At 44.3% G+C, this 23,067-nt stretch overlaps 1 protein-coding gene across 8 annotated transcripts in view; it reads right to left on the reverse strand.

Annotated features, from left to right (window-relative positions):
- RCL1 (RNA terminal phosphate cyclase like 1) overlaps positions 1 to 23,067 on the reverse strand; it is a 98,521-nt gene that overhangs the window by 34,175 nt on the left and 41,279 nt on the right. For 7 of the 8 annotated variants that reach the window (XM_045042522.1, XM_045042520.1, XM_019815716.3 and 4 more), the window contains 2 exons: positions 7,504 to 7,575; positions 4,754 to 4,929 (listed from right to left, as the gene is read on the reverse strand). In XM_045042522.1, the coding sequence (XP_044898457.1) occupies positions 4,754 to 4,813 (60 nt within the window). In that variant the 5' untranslated portion in view covers positions 4,814 to 4,929; positions 7,504 to 7,575. Of the gene's footprint in view, positions 1 to 4,753; positions 4,930 to 7,503; positions 7,576 to 20,901; positions 21,191 to 23,067 lie in introns of those variants that run through there. The other variant, XM_045042523.1, reaches the window with a different exon arrangement.

Consider the following 23,067-nt stretch of genomic DNA (forward strand, 5'->3'; position numbering starts at 1 on the left):
TTCCAACATGATTGTTTAGTGCTGAGAGCTGGTGGCAATCCAAGCCAAAGCAAACCAAATGAAGTCTGCAACCTGAGCAGGGGCTACCTGGGAGTCCTGCGGGTGCCACACAGGCAGTCACAGGAGGGGATAGTCCACAAAGGGGTAGGCCGGGGGAGGTAGGCTTGGACTCAGGGAAGCCCCACAGTGCAATGACAATGCCCACAGTTGATGGCAGGGCTGTGCCGAGCATGGCTGTTATGACCTCCTCCCTTAGAGCTCCTCGGGGGCCTGGGGTCCTCTGCTTACTTATTTGTGGATGCCCCAGAGGGAATAAGGAGGACATTCAAATCAGGTTGGCGAACAAGTCAGTGAACGCTGTCTCAACAGCAACTCGGGAAGGAAAGGACAATCACTCCCTTACTTGTTCCCAACCGAACAGAGCTGCTCTCCAGCCTGCAGGGGCGAGCGACCCCCAGGCGGGGGCAGGGCGGCTCGGTCCAGGCTCCACCTCCTGTTAGCTGTGTGGCTTCTGGTCAGAAAATCCCAACTGTCTGAATTTCCTGGTCTTTAAGGTCTGGGGCTCTCAGCCTGTCTCTCTCCGAGCTGCCACCAACTCTAACATGCTGAGATTCAACAGAATGATACTCCAATAAGCCTTCATAGCAGAGAACAGCCCCAACTAAATATTCTGATACCACAAAATTAACCAGGGGCAGAAATGACCTCTGAAGCCTAGGAACCTGGTCAGAATGGATCAGGTGGGGCAGAAGCAGTTACGAGGAAAACTCATTAAAGATTAGCTAATGTCATTCAATACTGAAGCTAAACGTATGTCACAAACTTAAAATAAAGCATTTGGGGCTGCCAGGACCGAGAGGAAGCCAGTCTAGGCTAGAATTAAGGGCAACTGGGGAGCAGGCCAACCCAGACTCTGGGAACAGTGGGGGTGGAGGGGCGCACGCTGCTCTGCCGACGTGACTCTGGGACCCAGGCGCCCAGCCTGGAGAGAGGGGAGAAAGCAGCGCATCCCTTCTGTCTCATCCTCCCTATACCTGGAGTCAAAAGGCCGAGGCCAAATGGACTCTGAAGGTCAGACAAAAGCCCTAGTGTAGCTGAAGGGGGTCCCATCTCCTGAATCAGCCTCTAGCTGCCCCGGACGGCAGGCATCCTGGTGCAGTGGGACTAGGGCCGGAAAAGCAGATGCGGGCTGGAGTCCTTCTCTGCCTCTTATTAGCTGGGAGACCTGGACACTTCCCCACGTCCCCAGGGCCGTGGGTGCCTCCTGCGTAAAGTGAGGGGCTGGACTGGACGTACCCCTCTCGCTGTGCACACTCTCATTTTAGCAGAGTGAGGATGGTCTACAAGTTCTGCTTAAGGAAAATGGAGCTGGAACTCCGCGATTACAGGCCCAAATCTGGTCCAAGTGGCACCTGACGGCAGAGGCATTACCCTTCAGTTCAGTCAGTCAGCAGATAGAAATGCGATCAGATCCAAGCCGACGCGAGAAAGGAAAGAAACCTGCTCTCAGCTACCTTGTCTGAAACAGTGATAAGAACATCCACCTCACAGGGTTGGTTCAAGAACTCAGTAAATAAGGATACATACAGAAGAACACAGGTTCACTCACAACAGGGCCCAGCACACAGGAGACATGATCATACTCTTTTCCCCTTCCAGGAGGGTACTGGAAAAGACTGGAACCTTCCTTGCCATTTGACCGGCTTGTTGGCACCAATAAATATCTACTGTGCCCTGGTGCAGAATCACGGAGATGCAGATAAGATCTCCTGAACTTTTCTTCTCAGAATTTCTCCCTACTCCCTGCCCTTCTGTCCCCAAGGGAAAATGTCCCTATTCTCTCACAAGGCTCGTCCTATCACTTCTACTGTCTTACCCTCACCCCTCCAGCAGCTCCAGGAGTCAGCCTTATAAACACCCCCATCATCCTATCTAACCTTCTAACCATCCCGGTTCTTCATCTGTCTGCTACTCATTCCCCAACCTATGGCTGTCTTTATAGTCCAAGGACACTGCTCTCTCGAGGTCAGTACAACTTCTCACTGCCGAACCCCCCACCCAGCCCTAAGTCGGCTCCTGCAAAGACTGGCTTTGTGAGTCATCCCCCGCTTCTTAGAACTTGCCTCCTATGTCCACAGTCGCTGTCTCTGGCCCCTCTTCCCTGCTCACACCTCATTCACTTCCTCTCCTTCCCTTACTCTCAGCCTCTGGGACCATGGGGCAAAACCCAAATGCCCATGGAGGTCAGAAAGGGAATTTAAATGAATGATGAGGTCAGCTAAGGCCTGTGTCCAACTGGAGTGCTCACGTCTCATCCAGAGGACCACGCCACTCAGGTCGGGCTGATGGCCACCCAGCGCCGCCACGTCGACCTACTGTAACGTAAAACCTGGGGTCTCAAACATGAACCACCAATTCAGAGACACACACCAGCACACTGCAGCCCAGAGGAGGAACACCTGTAGGATTAATTCAGTCAAAAAGCCTCCAGGGTTCAACCCCGGCACTGGTCCATCTCACTCTCCTAGGGATTTAACTGTCAATAGGTAAGATCCTGGTGACCTATCTCTGAGACCCCAGACAATAACTTCTAACTGCCAGCTAGACAACCTCTGTGGATATCCTGCCAACATCCCAGAGAAGGATGAAAATTAAACACATCATCCATCATCCTACCACAATTTTCCTCTTCCCCATATCAAATGCTATCTGATCTCTACCCTTCAAGTCAACCAGGACAGAAATCATGGAATTATTTTTAACTCCTTCCTCCTGTCCCATCTCCAATTAGCTGTCAAGTTAAGAAAACTCTGCCCCCACAATGTCCTTCAGATCCGTCCCTCCCTTTCTACTTCCACTTCCATGATGTTCAAACTAGTTGAGACCTTTCCAATTCATCCTCACCTTGGCCTCCGGAGTCATCTTCCTAAAATCCAAGACTGACTCTGTGGCCTCCTTTCCTCTAGAAAACCCTCCCAGCCCTCAGCATTTTGCCTATACCTCTGATAAGGGTACCCTCGCAGCCCCCCTGGCTGCCTCCGTAGCTGTCCACCTTAGGAGATCAAGATCCCGAAGGGCAAAACTCCTCGAGTTCATCCTGTGCGCACATAGTGGGCACGGACGTGAATCGGGGAAGCCACACATCACAGAGAAAGCTTGAAATGAAGCCACAGGCTGAAGAAGTTACTCTTCATCCAGGATTAGGTGTATTTCTTTTATCCTAGGCTGGAGTCACTTTAGTCGTGAAGCTAGAAAAAGCAGAGCCCCACCACACCTGAAAACAGATTTTTTTTTTTTTTTAAATACTCTGCACATAAGAGTTAAGTATTATTTCTGGGGAATTCATCAACTAATCTTTGTCACTGCTACCATACAAAACTTTTTTTTAATAACGCCAGTGCGAATAGCTTTTAAGATTATTGGCAATTATAGAAAAAAAAAAAAAGGAGTACATAACTGAGGCAGCCAGTACCCAAGTTTCCTCATGTTTCAGAGCTTTTTCCCATTATGCAAGGCTCCTGCTCCCCCCACCCCAATCCAGAAGTGACAGGCCTCCTGTCACATTTCTAACTGAAAGGCCCATTTCCTAGAATCATCAGAAAATGCAGTAAAAAAGGAATCATTTGAAATTAGTTTAAAATTCTAAAGAGGCTGTGCACATTCCCTTACAGCTGACAATTTTAGGTCTTGCACTGTACTCAGGATCCTCGGAAGAGTCTATGCACCTGAACTCCCAAGAATTGAGGAGGAAGTGCCTTAGTGCCTAGCAACACATTAACCACGTTTCTACCCTAGGAGATGTCTTGGTGAACACCAGCGGTCTCCGCTTTGGGGCTCAACGCGCCACCTAACTGGTCTTTACTGGCCAGGAAAGCTACACATACTTCCCATTCCGCCTCCGGAGCCACCCTCTCCGAGGTCCCGGTCCCAAGTCGGTAGAGGTGAACCTTGGTGAGGTGTCCTTGGTAAGAACTTCACGTCATGGCCTTGGGTTTTCAGATACCTTCTCTGGAGAGCAGGGGATCCTTCCCTCCCCGCAAGAAAGGTCTAAGGCAGGCCTGGACAGAACTGTTCTAGTATCTCTCTCTCTCTCTCTCTCACACACACGACAAAATCCATCCTTGAATGACTCTAAGACAGCTGTGGTGGCCACAATGAAAATTCCAGGTATATATTAAACTATCGTCCCCACACACGCAGGAAAATTAGCATGCTTAATAAGGAGGTCGCTGGTGCCCACAAACTATCAGAGTTCGCGTATACCTTCCCCGCCCCTGCCCTTTTTCTAAATCTGCAAACTCTTCTCAGAAGAAGAAAAGCCCTAAAATTTATGGTTAAAATCTGAGTTAACTCAAGATAATGCTACAGCAATGCCAAGGAGATATTATTATTTTCTGTCTGAAATTTTGGTCTGCTGCCTTGCAGCCGCAGCCATCACATGACCTCAGGAAGACTCCACGCTCAAGCACTGGAGCCAACAGAGCCATTTTTCATGTCAACCATGATGAGAATGCACACATCTGCTCTGAAGGTTCTTAGACACGACAGCGAAAGGCACCTTGATAAATGTTAACAGTCATCACGGCATTTGATGATTGCAAATTTTGGTTCATCTGCTTCCCGGGGTAATTAATGTCTAAATCTCAAGGTAAATAACAAAACAGAGACCCTCAACAATAAAACCTGTGCTTTGTCAGGAACTTGCTTCTCAAAAGCTGGGCTGTGACAAGAGACGAGACTATTCACTACTCACCGAAGGGTCAACCTGGTCATTGGTTACTCCCCGCAGAACAATTCTTAACGGGTGCTTCATAAACGGAGCCAGGCAAAGAAGACTCTCCAGGTAGTAGCCAATGCTGCGAAGGACACTACAGTCATGTTCCACGGACCCGCCATACAGGAGGCCAGGCTGGTAATACAAGGTTGTTCCTTATACCGGAGGAGGAAGAGCCACATTCAGCCGAAAAAACAAAAAACAAAAAAACAAAAAACACAAAGTGTCAAAAAGGCAACAAAAGCAGGGAGTCCCAAGGGGGAAAGTCTGACAAGGGCATCCAAGAAGTTCAAAATGCCATTCCTAAGAGCCCACACTTAACTTTTCCAAAAGCTGACTCATTACTGTCAAGCCCCTGTAACAATAATAAACTGTGAGTGTAATTTAATAAACAGTAATAAATTAAACCCCTCCCTAAGCAACTGAATTGCCAAAGTCGTGGCAGGGCACAGAGGAGAGATCCCAACGGGCGCTATGGGCTTCCAACAGCACACTCTGCCTGCTGGTGGAGGGCTCTGCAAATGATGTGCTGAAATCGTCACATCAGCAACCAGCTTCTTTCCAGGCCCTTGAAACGAGATTTCCCAGAAACTGCACTCATCAACAAGATTCCTAGAGAAGGCAAGTACTTCATGGCACTTAATTCCATTAATAGTAGCTCTTTTTAAATTTAATAACAACAAATAGAAAGATCTAAAATTATTGAATAGCTTTGGTGGAAACTCTATTATCTTCGTTCACTCTTTCCCATATCCGTATCATTCAAAAAGTTTCTTACTGGGTGTATGTATTAGAGGAAAAGCAAAGTAAAATATTCTAGATTTTGGGGGGAGGGCATAAATGGCTGAACACGGTATTGCTGCTGCTCAAAATCTTTTGTCAGTGTCTCCTGGCATAATTTACCAACACATTTAACATTAGAGGAAAGAGATTTACGCTCAGTCCCTCACAAGGAAAGCCACTCTTGAGAGGTTCATAAAATAAATGTAGGTTTTACCAAATTAAAAGCCAAAATCCCAATGATCACAATCAAAATCATGTTCTGATCAAAGTGGGAAAGAGTCTACATCAGTTAGTCTAAATTAAATTTTAGATTAGTCTAAAACCAATCCTTTAGGTCAAAAAGCCAAGACAAACAAACAAAAAAACAAAACAAAAAAAATACATAACCACTAAATTCTGCAAATCTGTTTATGCCTGCAAATTAACAGGGTGACAAATTGGTCAGATTATCAGAATTGAAGGCTTCTACGCTGGTGGGCGCAGGGCACATGAGGTGGAAGCAGGATCGTGTAAAATGTCTTACTTCCCAACTTGAGCTGAAGAGAGGACTAGAAAAGAATTACGCACCCTCTGAATCACCGATAAAAATTGCTGGAAAAAAATCTCCAGCAAAACAATATTAAAAAATTTTAATTTTTTAAAAATCTCCAGCAATTTCCAAGTAAACAAGCCAAGGAGAAGTCAGGGAATGACAGCTTGCAACGAGCCCCTGAGGTCTCACGCCTGAAACTTGTTCTCCGTAAGGCATGGCTGAATGCGGCTACAGGCCGCTGAATCTCCTGTGACACAAGGGCCACTTATCAGGCCAAGCTGGTCTTCTTTCTTAAGAGAGCCAATGCATGAGAAAGGTCATGGTTTCCTTTGCTGAATACATGTGCAAAGGTGAACAGCTCGTGGAGCCGGCCAAAGGATGTTTGCCATGGTCTCCCTGACAAGGTCGAGAAGAGTTTCTTTTTTTTTTTTTTTTTAAATTTTTTTTTTTTTTTCAACGTTTATTTATTTTTGGGACAGAGAGAGACAGAGCATGAACAGGGGAGGGGCAGAGAGAGAGAGGGAGACACAGAATCGGAAACAGGCTCCAGGCTCTGAGCCATCAGCCCAGAGCCCGACGCGGGGCTCAAACCCACGGACCGCGAGATCGTGACCTGGCTGAAGTCGGACGCTCAACCGACTGCGCCACCCAGGCGCCCCTCGAGAAGAGTTTCTAACAGCAAACAAACAGCTAAAAAGAACCTAAATGTTTATCAGTAGGGAACAATCAAATAAATGATCATGCATCCCCACGCCAGAATACTCTACTAGGTGCACTGAAATATCGAGATAGATCTGCGTATGCCTGGCAGGGAAAGTTCTCGGAGACCTCGGTGACAGCGAAAAAATGCTGGCTGCAGAACAACATGAAGAGCATGACCCCGCTGGTCTCAGATACGGAAGCGCCGTGCAAGCAAATGCGTGGAAAGGAGACCGGGGCACACGCCCCAGACCGTGACCGCGGCGGCCCCTCGGGGAGGGGCTGGAAGAAGAAACAGGTGAAGGGATTTTCACATCTTCTGCATACGCTTGTGCGTGCTTCTTTTAAAAGACAAAAATAAAATAAAATTCAGCGCGTTCAACTATCTCACAGACTTTGTTGTAAAATTTTATCGTGACAAAATAAACAATCGGACTTTGAAAAGCCGCACATCAATTTTAGGTGTAAAGTACTTTTGTTGCTGAAGCAGAGGCGGTGCCTGCTTGAGCTGAAACGTTCGGCCCTCTAACTTCTCTCAGTCAAGGGTGCGCCCCTCACGCTGGCAGATCTGACACACGTCTCCAGTCAACTTCTCACAGGCAGGAAGCCAGGTCTTCCCACCCGAATATTTATCCCGTTAAGAGGCACGAGAAGTAGAGGAATGGGTCAGCAGCCCATGTGGCTGCTTTCAGGAATGGGAAGAGAGAGCGCTTACCTGTTTGGTTTATTTCGATCCGAGAACCATTAGTTATTTTGTCCAACAGCCTTATGAAGCTGGCTTCAAAGTCTGCGGGGGAAAGAGAACACAGACTGGTCACCGTTTCCAGAGAAGAGGTCTCATCCGGAAACTGCAGTGGAAGGTCCGTGACCCCTGCACCGCACCCGGGTTCAAGTCAGGACAGGGCCGGGACCACTGGCCGAGGAAACGGAAGCACCGGAAAAGCACCGACTGGCATATCTATGTTTAATGGAACTATGAGAAACAATTCGGCTTTCATATTCCACGACAAACAGCAACTCTACCTGCATCTAATGGGGTATTAATTTCAGCAGCCTAACACCCATAAAGGCCTGTTCTTCTGACCTCAGGCGTGCATGCCAAACAAGGGAGAAGCAGCAGAAAGGAGGGAAGAGTTTTAAAGTCAATTTCGTATTTGTTCCCCACCTGAGAGGGCAGATGAATGTGCAGGCCACCCTCCAGTCTCCGAAGCAGTAAGGGGTCCCGGTTTCCTCCACTCAACACTGTCCCTTCTCTCCCCTCATCATGCCTCTTACTCACCTGGAGGTATCACTCCAGTTTAGTTTTTCATTTCATTACACACATACTTGAATGTACAATATTACCATCACCTTCTTTTTAATGTGTGAAAAAAAGACTCCAAGAAAAACCACCACGTGTTAACGAATGGGTTTCTCTTCATGGTAGGACATTGTACAAATTTAACTTTCTTATTTAAATCTTGATGTACATATTTGCTTCAATTCCTTTTACGGACAGATTGTCGTCTAAGACATAAAAAGTGGGCATTACTTAAAAGGGGGGTGGGCAGAGGGGGAAGAAATGGATTTTAAATGTGAAAAAGGAGAGGAGGTAGTATGAAGACTCAGGCAGGACAGCACTTCCTGTAAGTCCTGTGCCTTCCCGTAGATGGGTCACACACACACTCGTTCTCTCTCACTCCCTCTCTGGCGTCAACCTGTGCCTGTGAACAAGGACAGGAAGACTAACTTTTCTGCACCAAAGGCATGGCCACCACCTGGCGATTTAGGCAGTCTGCACCCCTCTGTACAGTAACAGAAGTTTCCAGCACAGACCCCAGCAGCCGCCTGAACTGATCCAGAGGGCTAAGCAATTCTCGTCCACCTGTGCAGTTACTTATTGCTGCCCCCGCACCCCCGTCACAGTAGATGCTACAATCCGTACCGAGAACACTGGGCTAGAAGTCAGAGAGACTCCGGCGAGCCCTGAACAGGGAACGACGGCTAATTCCAGCAGGTGTGCATCAAAGCCTGCCTTACAGCCGGACATTCTCTCATTTAATCCTCAAATCAGCAGGGAGGGCTGTTCCCATTTTATAGGAGGCTGGGGCCCGAGAATGAGAACCAGCAAGTGACGAAGCCGGGGGCTGAGGGCAAGCCTGTCTTTCTCCACGGTCCACACTAACCAGGGACGCCACTTTGCCGAACTCCGTTTAATCCTGAGTCCACCACCTCCTCCAGAAAATCACGGTACCTCTTAACTGTAGGCACTGACCTACCGCAGAGTCCTGCAGACCATTTAATGGGTCCCCAATCAACATTTTTAATGAAACCAGAATAGAATAAACAATGTCAGAGTTAACTGTACGGAGTTAACTGTTGGTGAAATCTTAATGCTTTACAAATATCTGTATGTGTACTTGGTTGTGGTGTCAGGTAGCATCCCAAAGTTTGAAAATAACTCAACTACAAAATGATTTCTATGGCCTCTTTATATAGAGTTCTTAAAGTTTTTACAGTTTTATTTATTTTTGAGAGAGAGAGCGAGTGAGTATAAGCACGGGAGGGGCAGAGAGAGAGGGAGACACAGAATCCGAAGCGGGCTCCAGGCTCTGAACTGTCAGCACGGAGCCTGACATGGGGCTCGAACCCACCAACTGCGAGATCATGACCTGAGCTGAAGTTGGACGCTCAACCAACTGAGCCACCCAGGCGCCCCTAGAATATTCTGATTTTAAAAATCGGGCATGATCAAGACCACAGCGCCACTTTCTGCCTGTATTTTTAGCAAACGCAATGTGCTCTGCACAAAAAAAGGAAACCTTGATTTGCTCAAGTTTTTGAGGTGACTAAAGGGGATTGAGGAACAAGAATTCATGAATAAAGTCCAAGATTGAACTGCATAGCTCTTACAGGATTAGGAAAGAAAAAAGAACATTAAAAAAAAAAGCCTAACTTTCATTTTTTTTTTTCTTCTGCAATCCACGGGAGCACTTACGCACCAACACAGTTTAAAACGCCCAGCAGAGGGGCACAGGCAGGAACAGAATGGGCATGTAGAAGAGACCTCCAGGCTGGATCATCCCCTGGTCACAGCAAATAGGTGACTCAGAAACAGTACTTCAAAGAACCAAACACAAGAGCTAGTTCCAGAATCCTGGCAACAGCAAAGATATAGCTCCATCACGTGGTACGAGAAAGATCTCAAGTTCACCTAATAATAGTAAGACTGAAGTCCGCAGACTTCATTAAGGCAAGATGTGTAGGATTCGTTGTCCTTTCACTTCCCATACACCCTTTGTGACTCTTCCTCCTCAAGACTGCTCTTGGGGGTACAGTTTCAAGTATCTAAAAACACTGGGGAAAAACATCCAAAAATAGGCACGAGTTTACTGCACTGCTTAGGAATACATGATTAGGCGATAAAGCTATAAAGACCATCGGCACAAATACCACAGTGGTCAGGAGAGTGACTGCCAGCAGCAGCAGAGAAGGGAGTCTCTACTGGAAGATGCCCGGCCCCATAGGTCAGCAATGTTCCATTTCTTGACGCGGATGGGGTCACACAGGTGTTCACTGTATAACCTTTCAAGCACAACTTTTACGTTTTACGCATGTTATGTTACTGTAGTCAACATTTGTTAAAAATTTATATTATTAGGACCTTCAACCTCAGAATTCATGAAATACTGCCTCTGATACCTAATGCACTCCCCTCCTTAAGGGAAGTGAGCTCATCACTTCTTTAAGGGGCCAGTAACTCTGTAAAACAGTGGCAGTCATCAGCCTGACCCACTCCTAAGAATGGCAAACTATGTCTCAAATAAGGATGTTTATTTATATCTATTTATAACATTCATATATAAATGTTAGATATAAATACATACAGGATATATATCAGAACACTCTATAGCATCAAAATTAAAAAGATTTCTTATATACTGATATAAATCATCTGCATGGTATGCTGAGTGAAAAAAAAGTAGGATGCTGATGGCCATTTGTGTGAAAGAGGACAACATACGTACTTGCTTATTTATGTAAAAAATAGCCCTGGAAAGAAACACAACAAACTAGTAACACTGGCTGCTTCACAGTTAAGGAAAAATAAAGTTAAGACAAAAGCCCATCTTATAAACCCTTTTTGTTCCCTCTGAATTTCATGCCATGCGTATATTTTTTAAAATACGTAAAATTTAAGTTAAAAAATACAAATAAAGGTACTGTGACACAATTTAAATAGCCAACAAAACCACTTTCATTAAATAGCCTATGAAAGATCTTTCTAAATACTACAGTCATTATTTATAAAATATACGTATTCTATGTATAATATGTAGTAATACATTATGTGACAAATGATAAATTATATTTTAACTGAAACATATAACATCTTTCCTAAATTGTCAATATGTCCAGAAAAAAATTACAGAACATAATAAAATATTTTGAACAGAAATATTAATTTTATCAGAATACACAGGAGTATACCAAAAAAAAGTTCACCATACTAACCATAGTATGAAAAAAAGGAAAACAGAAAAAAACGAACAGAGATTTCAGATACGGAACAGATTTACAAGCCAAAAAGTAAATGACAAAATAATCTCAAAAAGATTTTAAAAGTGGAAAATATAGCAGAAAAAAAATCAAGCTAATTCATTTTAACAAATACAACACAGGGGCACCTGGCTGGCTCAGTCAGTAGAGTATGCCACTCTTAATCTCAGGGTTGTGAGTTCAAGCCCCACACTGTGAGTTTAAGCCCCACACTGGGCATGGAGCCTGCTTTAAAAATTAATCAATTAATTAATTTAAAAAATACAACACAGACCAATAGTCTCATTCATCTGTAAGAAGAAATAAAATGTGAGTTAAGAAAATCAGAAATAAAAAATAATATAATTAAAAAGAAACTATAATCTCTATGGATACATGTGAAATTAATATAGCTATGTAAAAAGATGATAAACAGATAAACAGAAAGAGAAATCTAAAACTAAGGGAAGGAGAAAATTTATCAATAAATCAAAAAGATCACTGATGAAGTTGCTGGCAAATGTTTTCCCGACATTCAAAGGAAAATAATTCTTATATTACGTATTCCAAAGAACAACAACAACAACAAAAGCACAGAGAGATGGCTTCAATCACAGAACAGTTAAGAGCATCACATGCAAAATAAAAAATTACAAACTAATTTATTCTGTTCATTTTTTATGTTTTTTAATTTTTTTTTTTAACATTTATTAATTTCTGGGAGTGAGAGGCAGAATGTGAGCAGGGGAGGGGCAGAGCTGAGAGGGAGACACAGAATCCAAAGCAGGCTGCAAAGCAGGCTCCAGGCTCTGAGCTATCAGCAGAGCCCGACACGAGGCTCAAACCCACGGACCGTGAGATCCTGATCTGAGCTGAAGCCAGATGTTCAACTGTTTGGGCGCCCCCAAACTAACTTCATTTAATGAGAACAAATGAGGGGCACCTGAATAGCTCAGTTGGTTAAGCATCTGACTTTGGCTCAGCTCGTGATCTCAGGGTTTGTGGGTTGAGCCACACATCCAGCTCTGCACTGAAAGTGTGGAGCCTGCTTGGGATATTCTCTCTCTCTCTCTCTCTCTCTCTCTCTCTATCTCTCTCTCCCTCTCTCTCCCTCCCTCCCTCCCTCTCTCTCTCCCTCTCTCTCTCTCTCTCCCTCTCCTTCTCTCTAGGCCCTTCCCCCACTCGTGCTCTCTCTCTCAAAATAAATAAATAAACTTAAAAAAAAAAAGAAGGCACTATTAAACACAAGATTAAATACAAAAACGGAGGGGGGGGGGATCAGGTAACTAGCTTAACTACTACTAAAAAGGCATCTGTTAAAATTCAATATCTATTTTTCAGCAAAATTCTGTTTTAAAAAGTATGAAGAATGAATTTATTTATTGTAACAGACTTTTACAGATAAAAACAGAAGCCTCTTTAGAAGTTCAAGGAGAACATCTTCATTGGCCCTGGGGTAGACCAAGATTTCTTTACAGGGTAGAGAAAGATTTATAGACTGGGCGACATTAATAGTACTTATTGCTCATCAAAAAAACCCACTAAGTGTGAAAAGACAAGTCACAGAATGGAATTAGTTATTTGCAATACTTTAACACAGAAGCCAAAAATTGTGCCATATTCATAAAATGTGATAGCACGCTATAGCAATGAAAATCAACTACTGCTGCTACAACAAAGATGAATCTTACAAACACGATACAGAACAAAGAAACCAGACATACACAAAAAATACAGACTCGGGGTGCCTGGGTGGCTCAGTCGGTTGAGCATCCAACTTCGGCTTAGATCACTCAGAGCATGATCTCACAGTTCGTGAGTTCAAGCCCCGCGTCAGGCTCTGTGCTGACAGCTCAGAGCCTGGAGCCTGCTTCAGATTCTGTGTCTCCCTCTCTGTCTCTCTGCCCCTTCCCCGCTCATGCTGTGTCTCTCTGTCTCTCAAAAATGAATAAACATTAAAAAAAAAAAAAATTAAGGGGCGCCTGGGTGGCGCAATCAGTTAAGCGTCTGACTTCAGCCAGGTCACGATCTCGCGGTCCGTGAGTTCGAGCCCCGCGTCAGGCTCTGGGCTGATGGCTCAGAGCCTGGAGCCTGTTTCCGATTCTGTGTCTTCCTCTCTCTCTGCCCCTCCCCCATTCATGCTCTGTCTCTCTCTGTCCCAAAAATAAATAAACGTTGAAAAAAAAATTTTTTTTAATAATAATAAATAAATAAAAATAAAAAATAAAAAAAATTAAAAAAATACAGACTCTATAAGACCACTTATACAAATTACGGTTAACATTTCAGAAATTTAATTTATGGTTCAAAAAGGCAGTTTATTACTTACGCTGCAGGTGGAGAAAATGATGTGACAAAACAAGCATGAGAGGGGTCTCAGGGCTGCTGTTTTATTTCTTGGCATGGATAATGGCTATGGGAGTATATCCCCTTTGTAATAATTCACCAAGCTATATATTTATGATCTTTGCACTTTTATTAATGTGTAGTACACTTTGGTAAAAGTTCATTTTTAAAAAATAAAAACCAAGTTCAAAGAAAGAGTACCTTTAAAAAATATGAAAAACGCAAAGAAATCCAATCATCTCTCTAATCTGCTATGCTAGAAATACCATTAAATACATCTCCAAAAAAAAAAAAAAATGCAGAAGGTGTCAATACAAGGAAGAAATCACAATTAAGGGAAAAGTTAGCTTACCAATTAGGCAAGAGGATTTCACATACTTTGATTTGACCCCACATTTTAAGAAAGCATTGTCTTTGGCCTAGCAATTCCACATCTAGAACTCTATCCTGCAGAAATAGAAGTATGCTAGGAGATAGATACAAAAAATTTTATTGCTGTTTTATTTATAATAACAAACACTGAAGATTACTTTTTTTGTCCCATACTTTCAGGTGTTTATACAAAAACCTGTAAAAGAAATAAAATTAACAGAGGAAAATTTAACTCTCTGATTTATACTGCTTTATGACCTTCCAAGTTTCCCATTTATATATAAATTCTTCAGTTGTAGTCCTTTTCTTTACAAACACATTGGGAGGAAAAATCATACAATCACGTCAATTGGTGTAGAAAAGGCATTTGACAAAATACAACACTCATTCATAATAATGATAAACTCTTAGAACAATACGAATAGAAGGGAACTGTCTCAATTTCATGGCAAGCATCTTCAAAACAAAACAAAAAAAAAAAAAACCCACACAGCTAACACTACACTTAGCAGCCAAACGCTGGAGGCTTTCCCCCTAAGACAGTGAACAAGGCAAGGCAGTTTGCTCTCACTGCATACTTAATATCGTGCTAGATATCGTGCTAGAAGTTTCAGCGAGTGCAGTAAGGAAAAGGAAATAAAGCCATAAAGTTCAGAAAGATAAAACTATTCCCATTTGCAGATGGCATGGTTGTTTACACAGAAAATCCGAAAGGGGTGCCTGGGTGGCTCTGACAGTCAAAGGTCTGACTTTTGATTTCAGCTCAGGTCATGATCTCATGGTTTGTAAGACTGAGCAGAGTTGGGCTCTGTGCTGACGGCATGGAGCCTGCCTGGGATACTCTCTCCTTCTCTCTCTGCCCCTCCCCAGCTTGCACACACACACACACTCTCTCCCTCTCAAAATAAATAAACTTAAAAAAAAAAAATCCCAAAGACTCTACAAAAAGACTCCCAGAACTAACAATTTAGCAAGGTTACAGGATAAAAGATACACATCTTCTGAAAAATGAACTGTATTTCTATATACTAGCATTGAATAGATGGAGACCAACACTAAAAATACCATACCATTGACAACTGCTCAAAAAAGTAAAATATTTAGGTGTAAATCTAACAAAATGTGTATAGGACTCATATACTGAAAACCACACAAGTTTCCTGTCAAAATCCTAACAAGATTTGTGTTTAGATAAGACAAGATCATTCTAAAATTTATATGGAAAGGTAAAAGAACCAGAATACCTTATAAAATCACAGAAAGTAAGAGTAAAGCTGGAGGGATCAGCCTACACGATGATAGGTACAGTAATCAAGAGTACGTGCTACTGGCCAAGGAACAGACCTATAAATCAGTGGAACCGGATTAAGGCCCCAGAAACAGAACCACACAAATGTGCCCAACTGATTTTTTTACAAAGGTACAAAAGTGATTCAATGGAAGAAAGATAGCCCTTTCAACAAATGGTGTTGGAGTAACTGGACACCCATAAAACCAAAAAAAAAAAAAAAAAAAGGGGGGGAACCTCAACCTAAGTTTTAAACCTAGTACTAAAATCAAATGTAAAACTGTAAAACCTTTAGAAAACAGAACATGAAAAATCTCTGGGATCTAGAGCTAGGCAACGAGATCTTAGCTTCAACAACAAAAGCACAAGCCATAAAAGACAAATTTGACAAATTCTATTACATTAAAAGTAAAATCTTGCTCTGCAAAATACCCTGTTAAGAGAATGACAAGACTGGGGGTGGCTGGCGGGCTCAGTCGGTGGAGCGAGCACCTCCTGATGTCAGGGTCATGAGTTCAAGCCCCACACTGGGTATAGAGCCTACTTAAAAGAGAGAGAGAGAGAATGAAAAGACAAGCTCTAAAGTGGGATAAAATATCAGCCGTCCACGTATCTGACAAAGGGCCAGAACACATAAAGAGAATTCTCAAAACTTAAGGGTCAAAACAATCCTACTAGGAAATGACGTCCAAGGAGGCAGTGAGCACAGCAAGTACTACACCTATCACCCACCCGTGAAGACACCCATGAAGATGGCCAAAATAGAAACCGGGAGCCCACTGGCAGGAGGCTTCGAGGACGAGCCTGGGGAACCACGAGGCCCAGAGATAGCATGGCGCCCCCCCCCCCTCCATCCCAGTCCTTGGTGGAGTACCCCCTCCAGCTCCTCCCCTGACGGCCACCAGCTGTGGCTGACGGCCGCCTCTCTGGACTGTGGTGCTTCTGCACTGCCTGTGCCCGGAACGGCCACCCTGCAGCTCCCGATGGCATCCCAGGTGTGCGAGGACCATGGGCTCTGTCCCCTTCCTTGTCTCTTTCCTCCTTTTCTGGGGTGGGGTGCTCCTGGGTTTTGTGATCCTCCTCTGAAACCGGGTTACACTCACTGGTGTTCCTCTTCCTTCTGAACGCCATCGGCGGCCTCCACATCAACAGCATCACCCACCCGTGGCCACCACCAAGGAAACGGCAGCCTGCCCTCCAAATCCAAGAACATCAAGTTCTACAAGAAAGTGTGGTCAAGATGGGACTTTTCCAACATGTGACCTCTGATGGGGCAAGGGGTAGGACAATGACCTTGAAACGGCTGCCTCTCAGCCAATGACCTTTGGAGGTCATCCAGAAAGAGCCCAGCAGATTCCGCAGCTGGTCTGCAGGGCCAGAGGCAGGAGGGGGCCTCAGTGCCACCAGCTGCACAGGCTTAGCCAAGTTATCAAGATGCTGATTTTAGAAGAAATAACACATTTTAAAACCTTTCAGGGTTTTAATAATAGAACAATAATAAAGAAAAATAAATAATTAAAAGAGAAAAGTAATAAAAAATAAAGAGTGACAATGCCGAATACTGGCAAGGGTGTACAGAACCTAAAGCACCCCCACATTGCTGATGGGAATACAAAATGGTAAACCCACAATGGAAAACAGTGTGGCAGTTTAAGCATGCAAACTACCACACAACCCAGCAACTACACTCCCAGGCATTTATCCCAGGCAAAGACTTACGTTCACATAAAACCCTGTACAAAAATGTTTATAGCAGCCTTACTCAGAATGGCCCCCAAACTGGTAACAATCCACATGTCTTTCAACAGGTGGATGGTTAAGAAAAACTGTGGTACTTTCATACCATGGAAGACTGTTCAGCAATAAAAAGGAACAAACTTGATTTAAAAAAAACTTAAATCTCCAGAGAATCATGCTGAGTGAAAAGTCAATTGCATAAGGTTACTTACTATGATTTCACTTATATAACATTCTCTGAATGACAAAATTATAGGAATGGAGAACAGATTATCGATTGCTAAGGGTTAAGAAGTTGGTGGGGCAAGGAGGAAAAATGAGTGTGGCTACGAAAAAAGGGCAACTTGAGGAATCCTTGTGGTAATGTTCAGTGTCTTTACTCTTACCAATGTCAATTTCCTGGAAATGATACTTTACTATAGTTTTTCCAGATGTTACATATGGGGGAAACTGGCTAAAGTATAGACAAGATCTCTTGGTATTATTTATTACAACTGCATATGAATCCACAACAATCTCAAAATCAAAAGTTTAGCTTTCAGGGTGCCTGGATGACTCAGACAGTTAAGCATTCAACTCTTAATTTCATCTCAGGTCACGATCTCATGGTTTGTGGGATCAAGCCCCATGTAGGGCTCTGAGCTGACAGCTGCGAGCCTGCTTGGGATTCTCTCTCTCCTTCTCTCTCTCTCTGCCCCTGCCCCAAGCACATGCACACACACACACTCAAAATAAACATTTTTAAAAAACAAAAAATAACTAAAAACTTAGTTTAAAAAAAAAAAAACATGTTACACAGTTCCATCTGGAACAGCATTTCACAGCTTCCAAGCAACAGCAGATGTGAAAGAAGACCATTAGGATTCTTAGCATTTGTCTTTAAAAGATGAGTATCTCATTTGGGGCTCCCAATAATTGTCAGGTGGCAGCAAACTGTAACAGTCAACAGAGGCACAAAAGGGCAGGTTCCCGATCAACAAGACACTATTCAATCTACTATCGTTACTAAAATAAAATACAGGTGCTCCTTGTGGTATACTAAGTAATGGGTGGAGTGCCTGGGTGGCTCAGTCAGTTAAGCACCCGACTCTTGATTTCAGCTGAGGTCATGATCTCAGGTTGTGGGACTGAGACCCTCACTGGGCTCTGTGCGGACAGCATGGAGCTTGCCTGGGATTCTGTCTCCACCTCTCTCTCTGTTCCTCCCCTGCTCACAGGCATGCTCTCTCAAAATAAATAAACACTCAAAAGAAAATAAATAAATGTATTTGGTCTTTGTCCCCAATTCCTGGCACAGAGCTCCTAAGACCCTTGGAAGTTCCAAAATAATAGGAGTGTCTTTTAAAATTTATTCATAAGGAGCCCCTTTGGAGGACACTTGAATTTATGCTGATGAGGTGACTTAGGATGAGGCCCATATACAGCCTCAGAATAGGACTGGTCACCAGAAAAAAAGTGATTAGAGGCTTGGAAACTTCGGCCCCACCAACTGACCCTGAGTGAAGGGGAGGCTGCCTGGAGATTAAATCCTGTAAAACTCTAGAACAAGGAGAGAACTTCCAGGCTGGTGAATGAACACACATGCTGGAAGGGTGGCATACTCTGGTTCCAGAGGGACAGAAGCCCTTGCTTCGGGACCCTTCGGGGCCTGGCCCTACATACCTCATCTGTGTGTGTGCAGCCGTATCCTTCATAAAATCCTTTATAATAAACTGGTAAATATAAAATCCTTTATAATAAACTGGTAAATTAGTGTTTCCCTGAGCTTTGTGAGCAAATTATCAGTAGCAAATTATCAGTCCAAGAAGGGGGTGTGGGAACCCCCGATTTATACAGCCAGTTGGTCATAAGTACAAGTGGCCTGAACGTGCGATTGGGACTTGTGATTGGCACCTCAAGTGGCAGCAGTCTGGTGAGACCGAGCCCTTACCCTGTGGGATCTGAAGTTATCTCCATGTAGACAGTGTCAGAATTGAGTTAAATCTGTAGTACACCCAGTTGTTGCTAGTTGAGAACAGGAGAACTGCTTTGTAGGGGAAAAAACCCACACATCTGGTGTTAGAAGTATTCAGAGGAGAAAAACAAGTTTCCCTTACAATTCGCCTTCCAGAAGATGCAATTTATGAACAGCCAGACTTATCCCCAAAACAACCCATCAATTTACCAAAAGATGTTTTCCTTTCAAAGGACCTCTATGTAGCATGTTTCAGCAACACATTTGAAGGAATTCTTTTCATTAAAACTCCATTCACCCCTCCCTTTTCGGAATCCCATCTGCTTGTGCCCCATGCAGCGCTCCCGTGGGTCCACGTAACTCCTCTCTCCAATATCACAGGGGAACCCAGGCTCAGTCAGGTGACTGGCTCAGGGACGGGGACCGGAGCTCGGGGACCGGGGCCGGAGGAGGCCTGCGTCCTAACTGCTAACGCAGGGCTCCTCCTGCCCAAGTCTATCCTTCTGTTATTCCCACTTAAAACGGCCATCATTCTCGCGGAATTCTTTCCATTTGGACCTCACCTTACCCACTGTGAACTCAACCTAACCCTGCATGACACAGCCCTCAGGAAATCCAGAGACAGAGGCAGTGTGGACGGCTGCTTTATAACATGACAAGGAACAGCCAAGTCCATCGTGCAGTTCAAAGGGAGAACAAGCCCGGAGGGCGGGAGCTGGCTGCAGTCTCCTTCCAGCCCTGCGGTCAACCTCACCAGCTAGTTTACTTAATGCTAACTATGCCTTGGCTTTCTACCTGCAGGAAAACAGCAGCCAAAAAAAAAGATTTTCTCCTAATAGGAAGAGTAGAACGAAACACAACTGTTCAAGTTTCTCAAGAGTGAAGCAAAAATTACACATATGGTTGTACAATTAATAAAAGCAATTCCAGGATCATCTTTCCTTGTGGTTCAAATTCTTCTCATTATGTACAATCCCTCTGCGTTGGAAGGAGGCACTTTTATTTAAGAGATCAGCTTGTTTGCCTGAAGTCACAGAGTGTGACCCTGTGTCTCACCCCTTCTGAATCCCCGAGCAGCTTTCCTGGTTGACATGCTGCTATTCCCAACCATCGGAGACACGGGGAAAAGAAAAAAAAAGGAAAAGGCTTAATAATTAATTAAGTCTTGTATGCCAGGGTGTGTTTCAACATCCACACTGTTGACATTTTGGGCACAACTATTCTTCATGTGAGGAAGTTGTCTGGTGCATTGCAGGATGTTTATGGTATCCCTGGGCTCCACCCACTAGATGCCAGAAGCAGCCTCCCAGTTGTGACCACCAAAAATATCTCCAAAAACTGCCAAATGTCCCCCTGGGAAGCAAAACTGCCCTCGTGGAAAACCACTACGTTATACATAGTACATACAAATACTTGGGAGCGTCACCCAAAAGGAACCCTGTAGACTGAAAAGAAAAGATAAAATCAAGGCACAATTCTCTTTAAAAGAAGACAAAGTTGAAAGTTGTGAAAAGTTCCCACATAGAAGCAGGAACGGATTTCGGACACCAGACAGCAGAACTATACTCGAGGCAGAAGTTACGTAGTAAAACCAGCTAACTAACGTTTATTCTGCCGACGTGCCAGGCACTGTTCGGGGCACTTCGAGTGTTATTTCATTTAATCTTTACAATAACCCTATGAGGTTGGTAACGCTGGCCTCGCTTTACCGATGAAAAAACTGAGGCTCGGAAATGTTAAAGAACTCGCCCAAAGTCCAAGAGCTAATATAGCAAAAGCAGAACCAGGACCCAAACCAAGGTCTGACTCAGACCCAGCTCTTAACCACCCAGCTACTACAACCGCAACACATTAAGCATTTTACCTCAACGTAATAAACAAAGAACTCTTTGACTTACAAGCTGTTCCCTTCACCGACAGTGATTCTGGCAGTCACCATCCTATCTGTCCAGATCGGCAGCAGACACAGAAAGTGTTCCTTCGATAAGCCCCAGGGAAGCCTCTGCCCTACCTCCTCGGAGTCCCTTCACAACGCTCAGCCCTTCCTAGTTCACGTTACTCAAGCCACTCTCTCAAGCACTTCCTACTTCGAAAGCTCCTGGAGGATGGAGCAAGCAGCTTCTCATGTTTACACTCCCACGAAGCCTTGCATATGCTGGCTTGCATATGCTGGGGCTCCGTAACCTTTTCTGAACCACTGCCCCTGAGGCAGGCCCCACACCCCCCACCCTCCAGAAGGGATGATTAAGCAAGCACCTTCAAGAGATGCAAGGTTTCTACTTAAGCCGAAGATTTTATTGGATAGGCTGAGTTGTTGCCAATTCTCAGAACCTGAGTCAGAAAGAGTCAGAAAGGGACAGATGATTGGCAACACAGCCCCCTGGCTACACCTTCAATTAAACTACCAAGGGCTTTCTCGACTATGACCATGTATCTTGTATCAGGGGCCACTTGTATTGACATCCATAAACAGGCACGTATGTGTGTGGATATGCATATGTATACATACACAGGGGTGTGTAACTATGAATGCATATATATACATTTATCTCAGTTCCCTCTTGAAGAAATTAAGCAAACATCTACAAGATTTCTCAGGACTTGGAACCAGCACAAAGAACTCTAAATCAGGAGCCTCTTTTTTTTTCGCCCTTGGTATATTAATCAGGTAAGAAAAATAAGGCTCTACATAGTGCTCCCCATAAAACACCAGCACATCTGCCAACAAGCACTACCTCCCCCAGGTAGTGGAGTCTGGCGTCGTTCCAGGAAAAGTGCAAAGTGGCCCGGCCCTGTTGGAAGAAATGAGAGTTCGTGTGCGTGGCAGCGAAGAGAAGTTCACAAACAGAGGACCGGGGCAGGGGGGAGGGAAGAATCCTTTGGAACATTAAATATTAGTTTGGAGGCCACCTGTCGAAAGGCAAACACTAAATTGTATCTTACAGGTACTATATTTTCCACAGAAATCCCAGGTTTCCAGGACACTGTGCTTCTATTCCTATTAAAACAAAACACACAAACAAATAAAAACTACGCCCAGTGTTCACAGAAGGAGAAGCTGGTCGTACCATATCCAGCCAATGGCAAGTTCTCTAGAGTAACCTGGAGGTAAAGGGGAGAGCTGGCTGAGAATGCCACAGAGGAAAGCAATCAAGCAACTGCTCTGCCCAAACAGACACAAAATACGGGCAAGAAATGTGGAGAATACCCAGCATAAACCATGCTTGGGGTCCCTCCTTAAACTTCCTCAGGGTTTCTGAGCAGTAGACAGAAGACAATCATGTACCAACACAAACCTTTCTCATGGTCACCAGGTATGAAGGGTCTTCTGGTTCTTTCTTTGCTAACCCTCTGTCTCCATCAATGACATGGCATTTTCCCTTTATGCGCAACCAATCACCATTCAAGAGAAGCAGAAATGTAACCCTCCAGAATAGGCATCAGACAGATGATGAAACGGGCTGGCCACATAGTACAGAAGTTGGTGCAAAATTACACACTTCGACACGACCCACAAAGCTTCCAGGACCAACCACAAACCCTCTCCTTCAAGGTGCAGATAGGTTTTTCCTTCCTCCCCCCCCCCCCGCCCCCCACTTCGGGGGGCTCTCTCAGTTTGGGATAACCAGACAGAAGCTTTAAAATGCATGTGTCCAGGGGACCAGTTGAAAATCGGCACCACTTAACTTGATCTGGGTTTAAATAGGGCCTGTTTTATAATCAATCCACCGTTGTAGGGCAAAAGGGGGACTCGGAAACCTGTAGTTTAGCGCTTGTCACCAAATCTCTTACTAAAGGCAAGGCAATTAGGCCCATGACTGTTAAAAAATTTATCCCAAAGCTTCCGTCCTGCGCACATCACAGATACGGCTAAAAACAAAGAATTTTTAAAATGTCTTTAATCCACATCCACAGAGAGGTGTGAGGGCAGCCGAGAAATCATGGCGACAGGGACGGCCGATGTCCATGGGGGCAGCTGTTTCTGAGACGTGTTTTGGGACAGGACGCGGAACCAACCAGTGGTAGGTACTTTTCTCTCCAAATCTCTCTCCATCTTATAACTG

This window comes from Felis catus, chromosome D4 (genome assembly GCF_018350175.1).
Source record: "Felis catus isolate Fca126 chromosome D4, F.catus_Fca126_mat1.0, whole genome shotgun sequence".
Lineage (NCBI taxonomy): Eukaryota > Metazoa > Chordata > Mammalia > Carnivora > Felidae > Felis > Felis catus.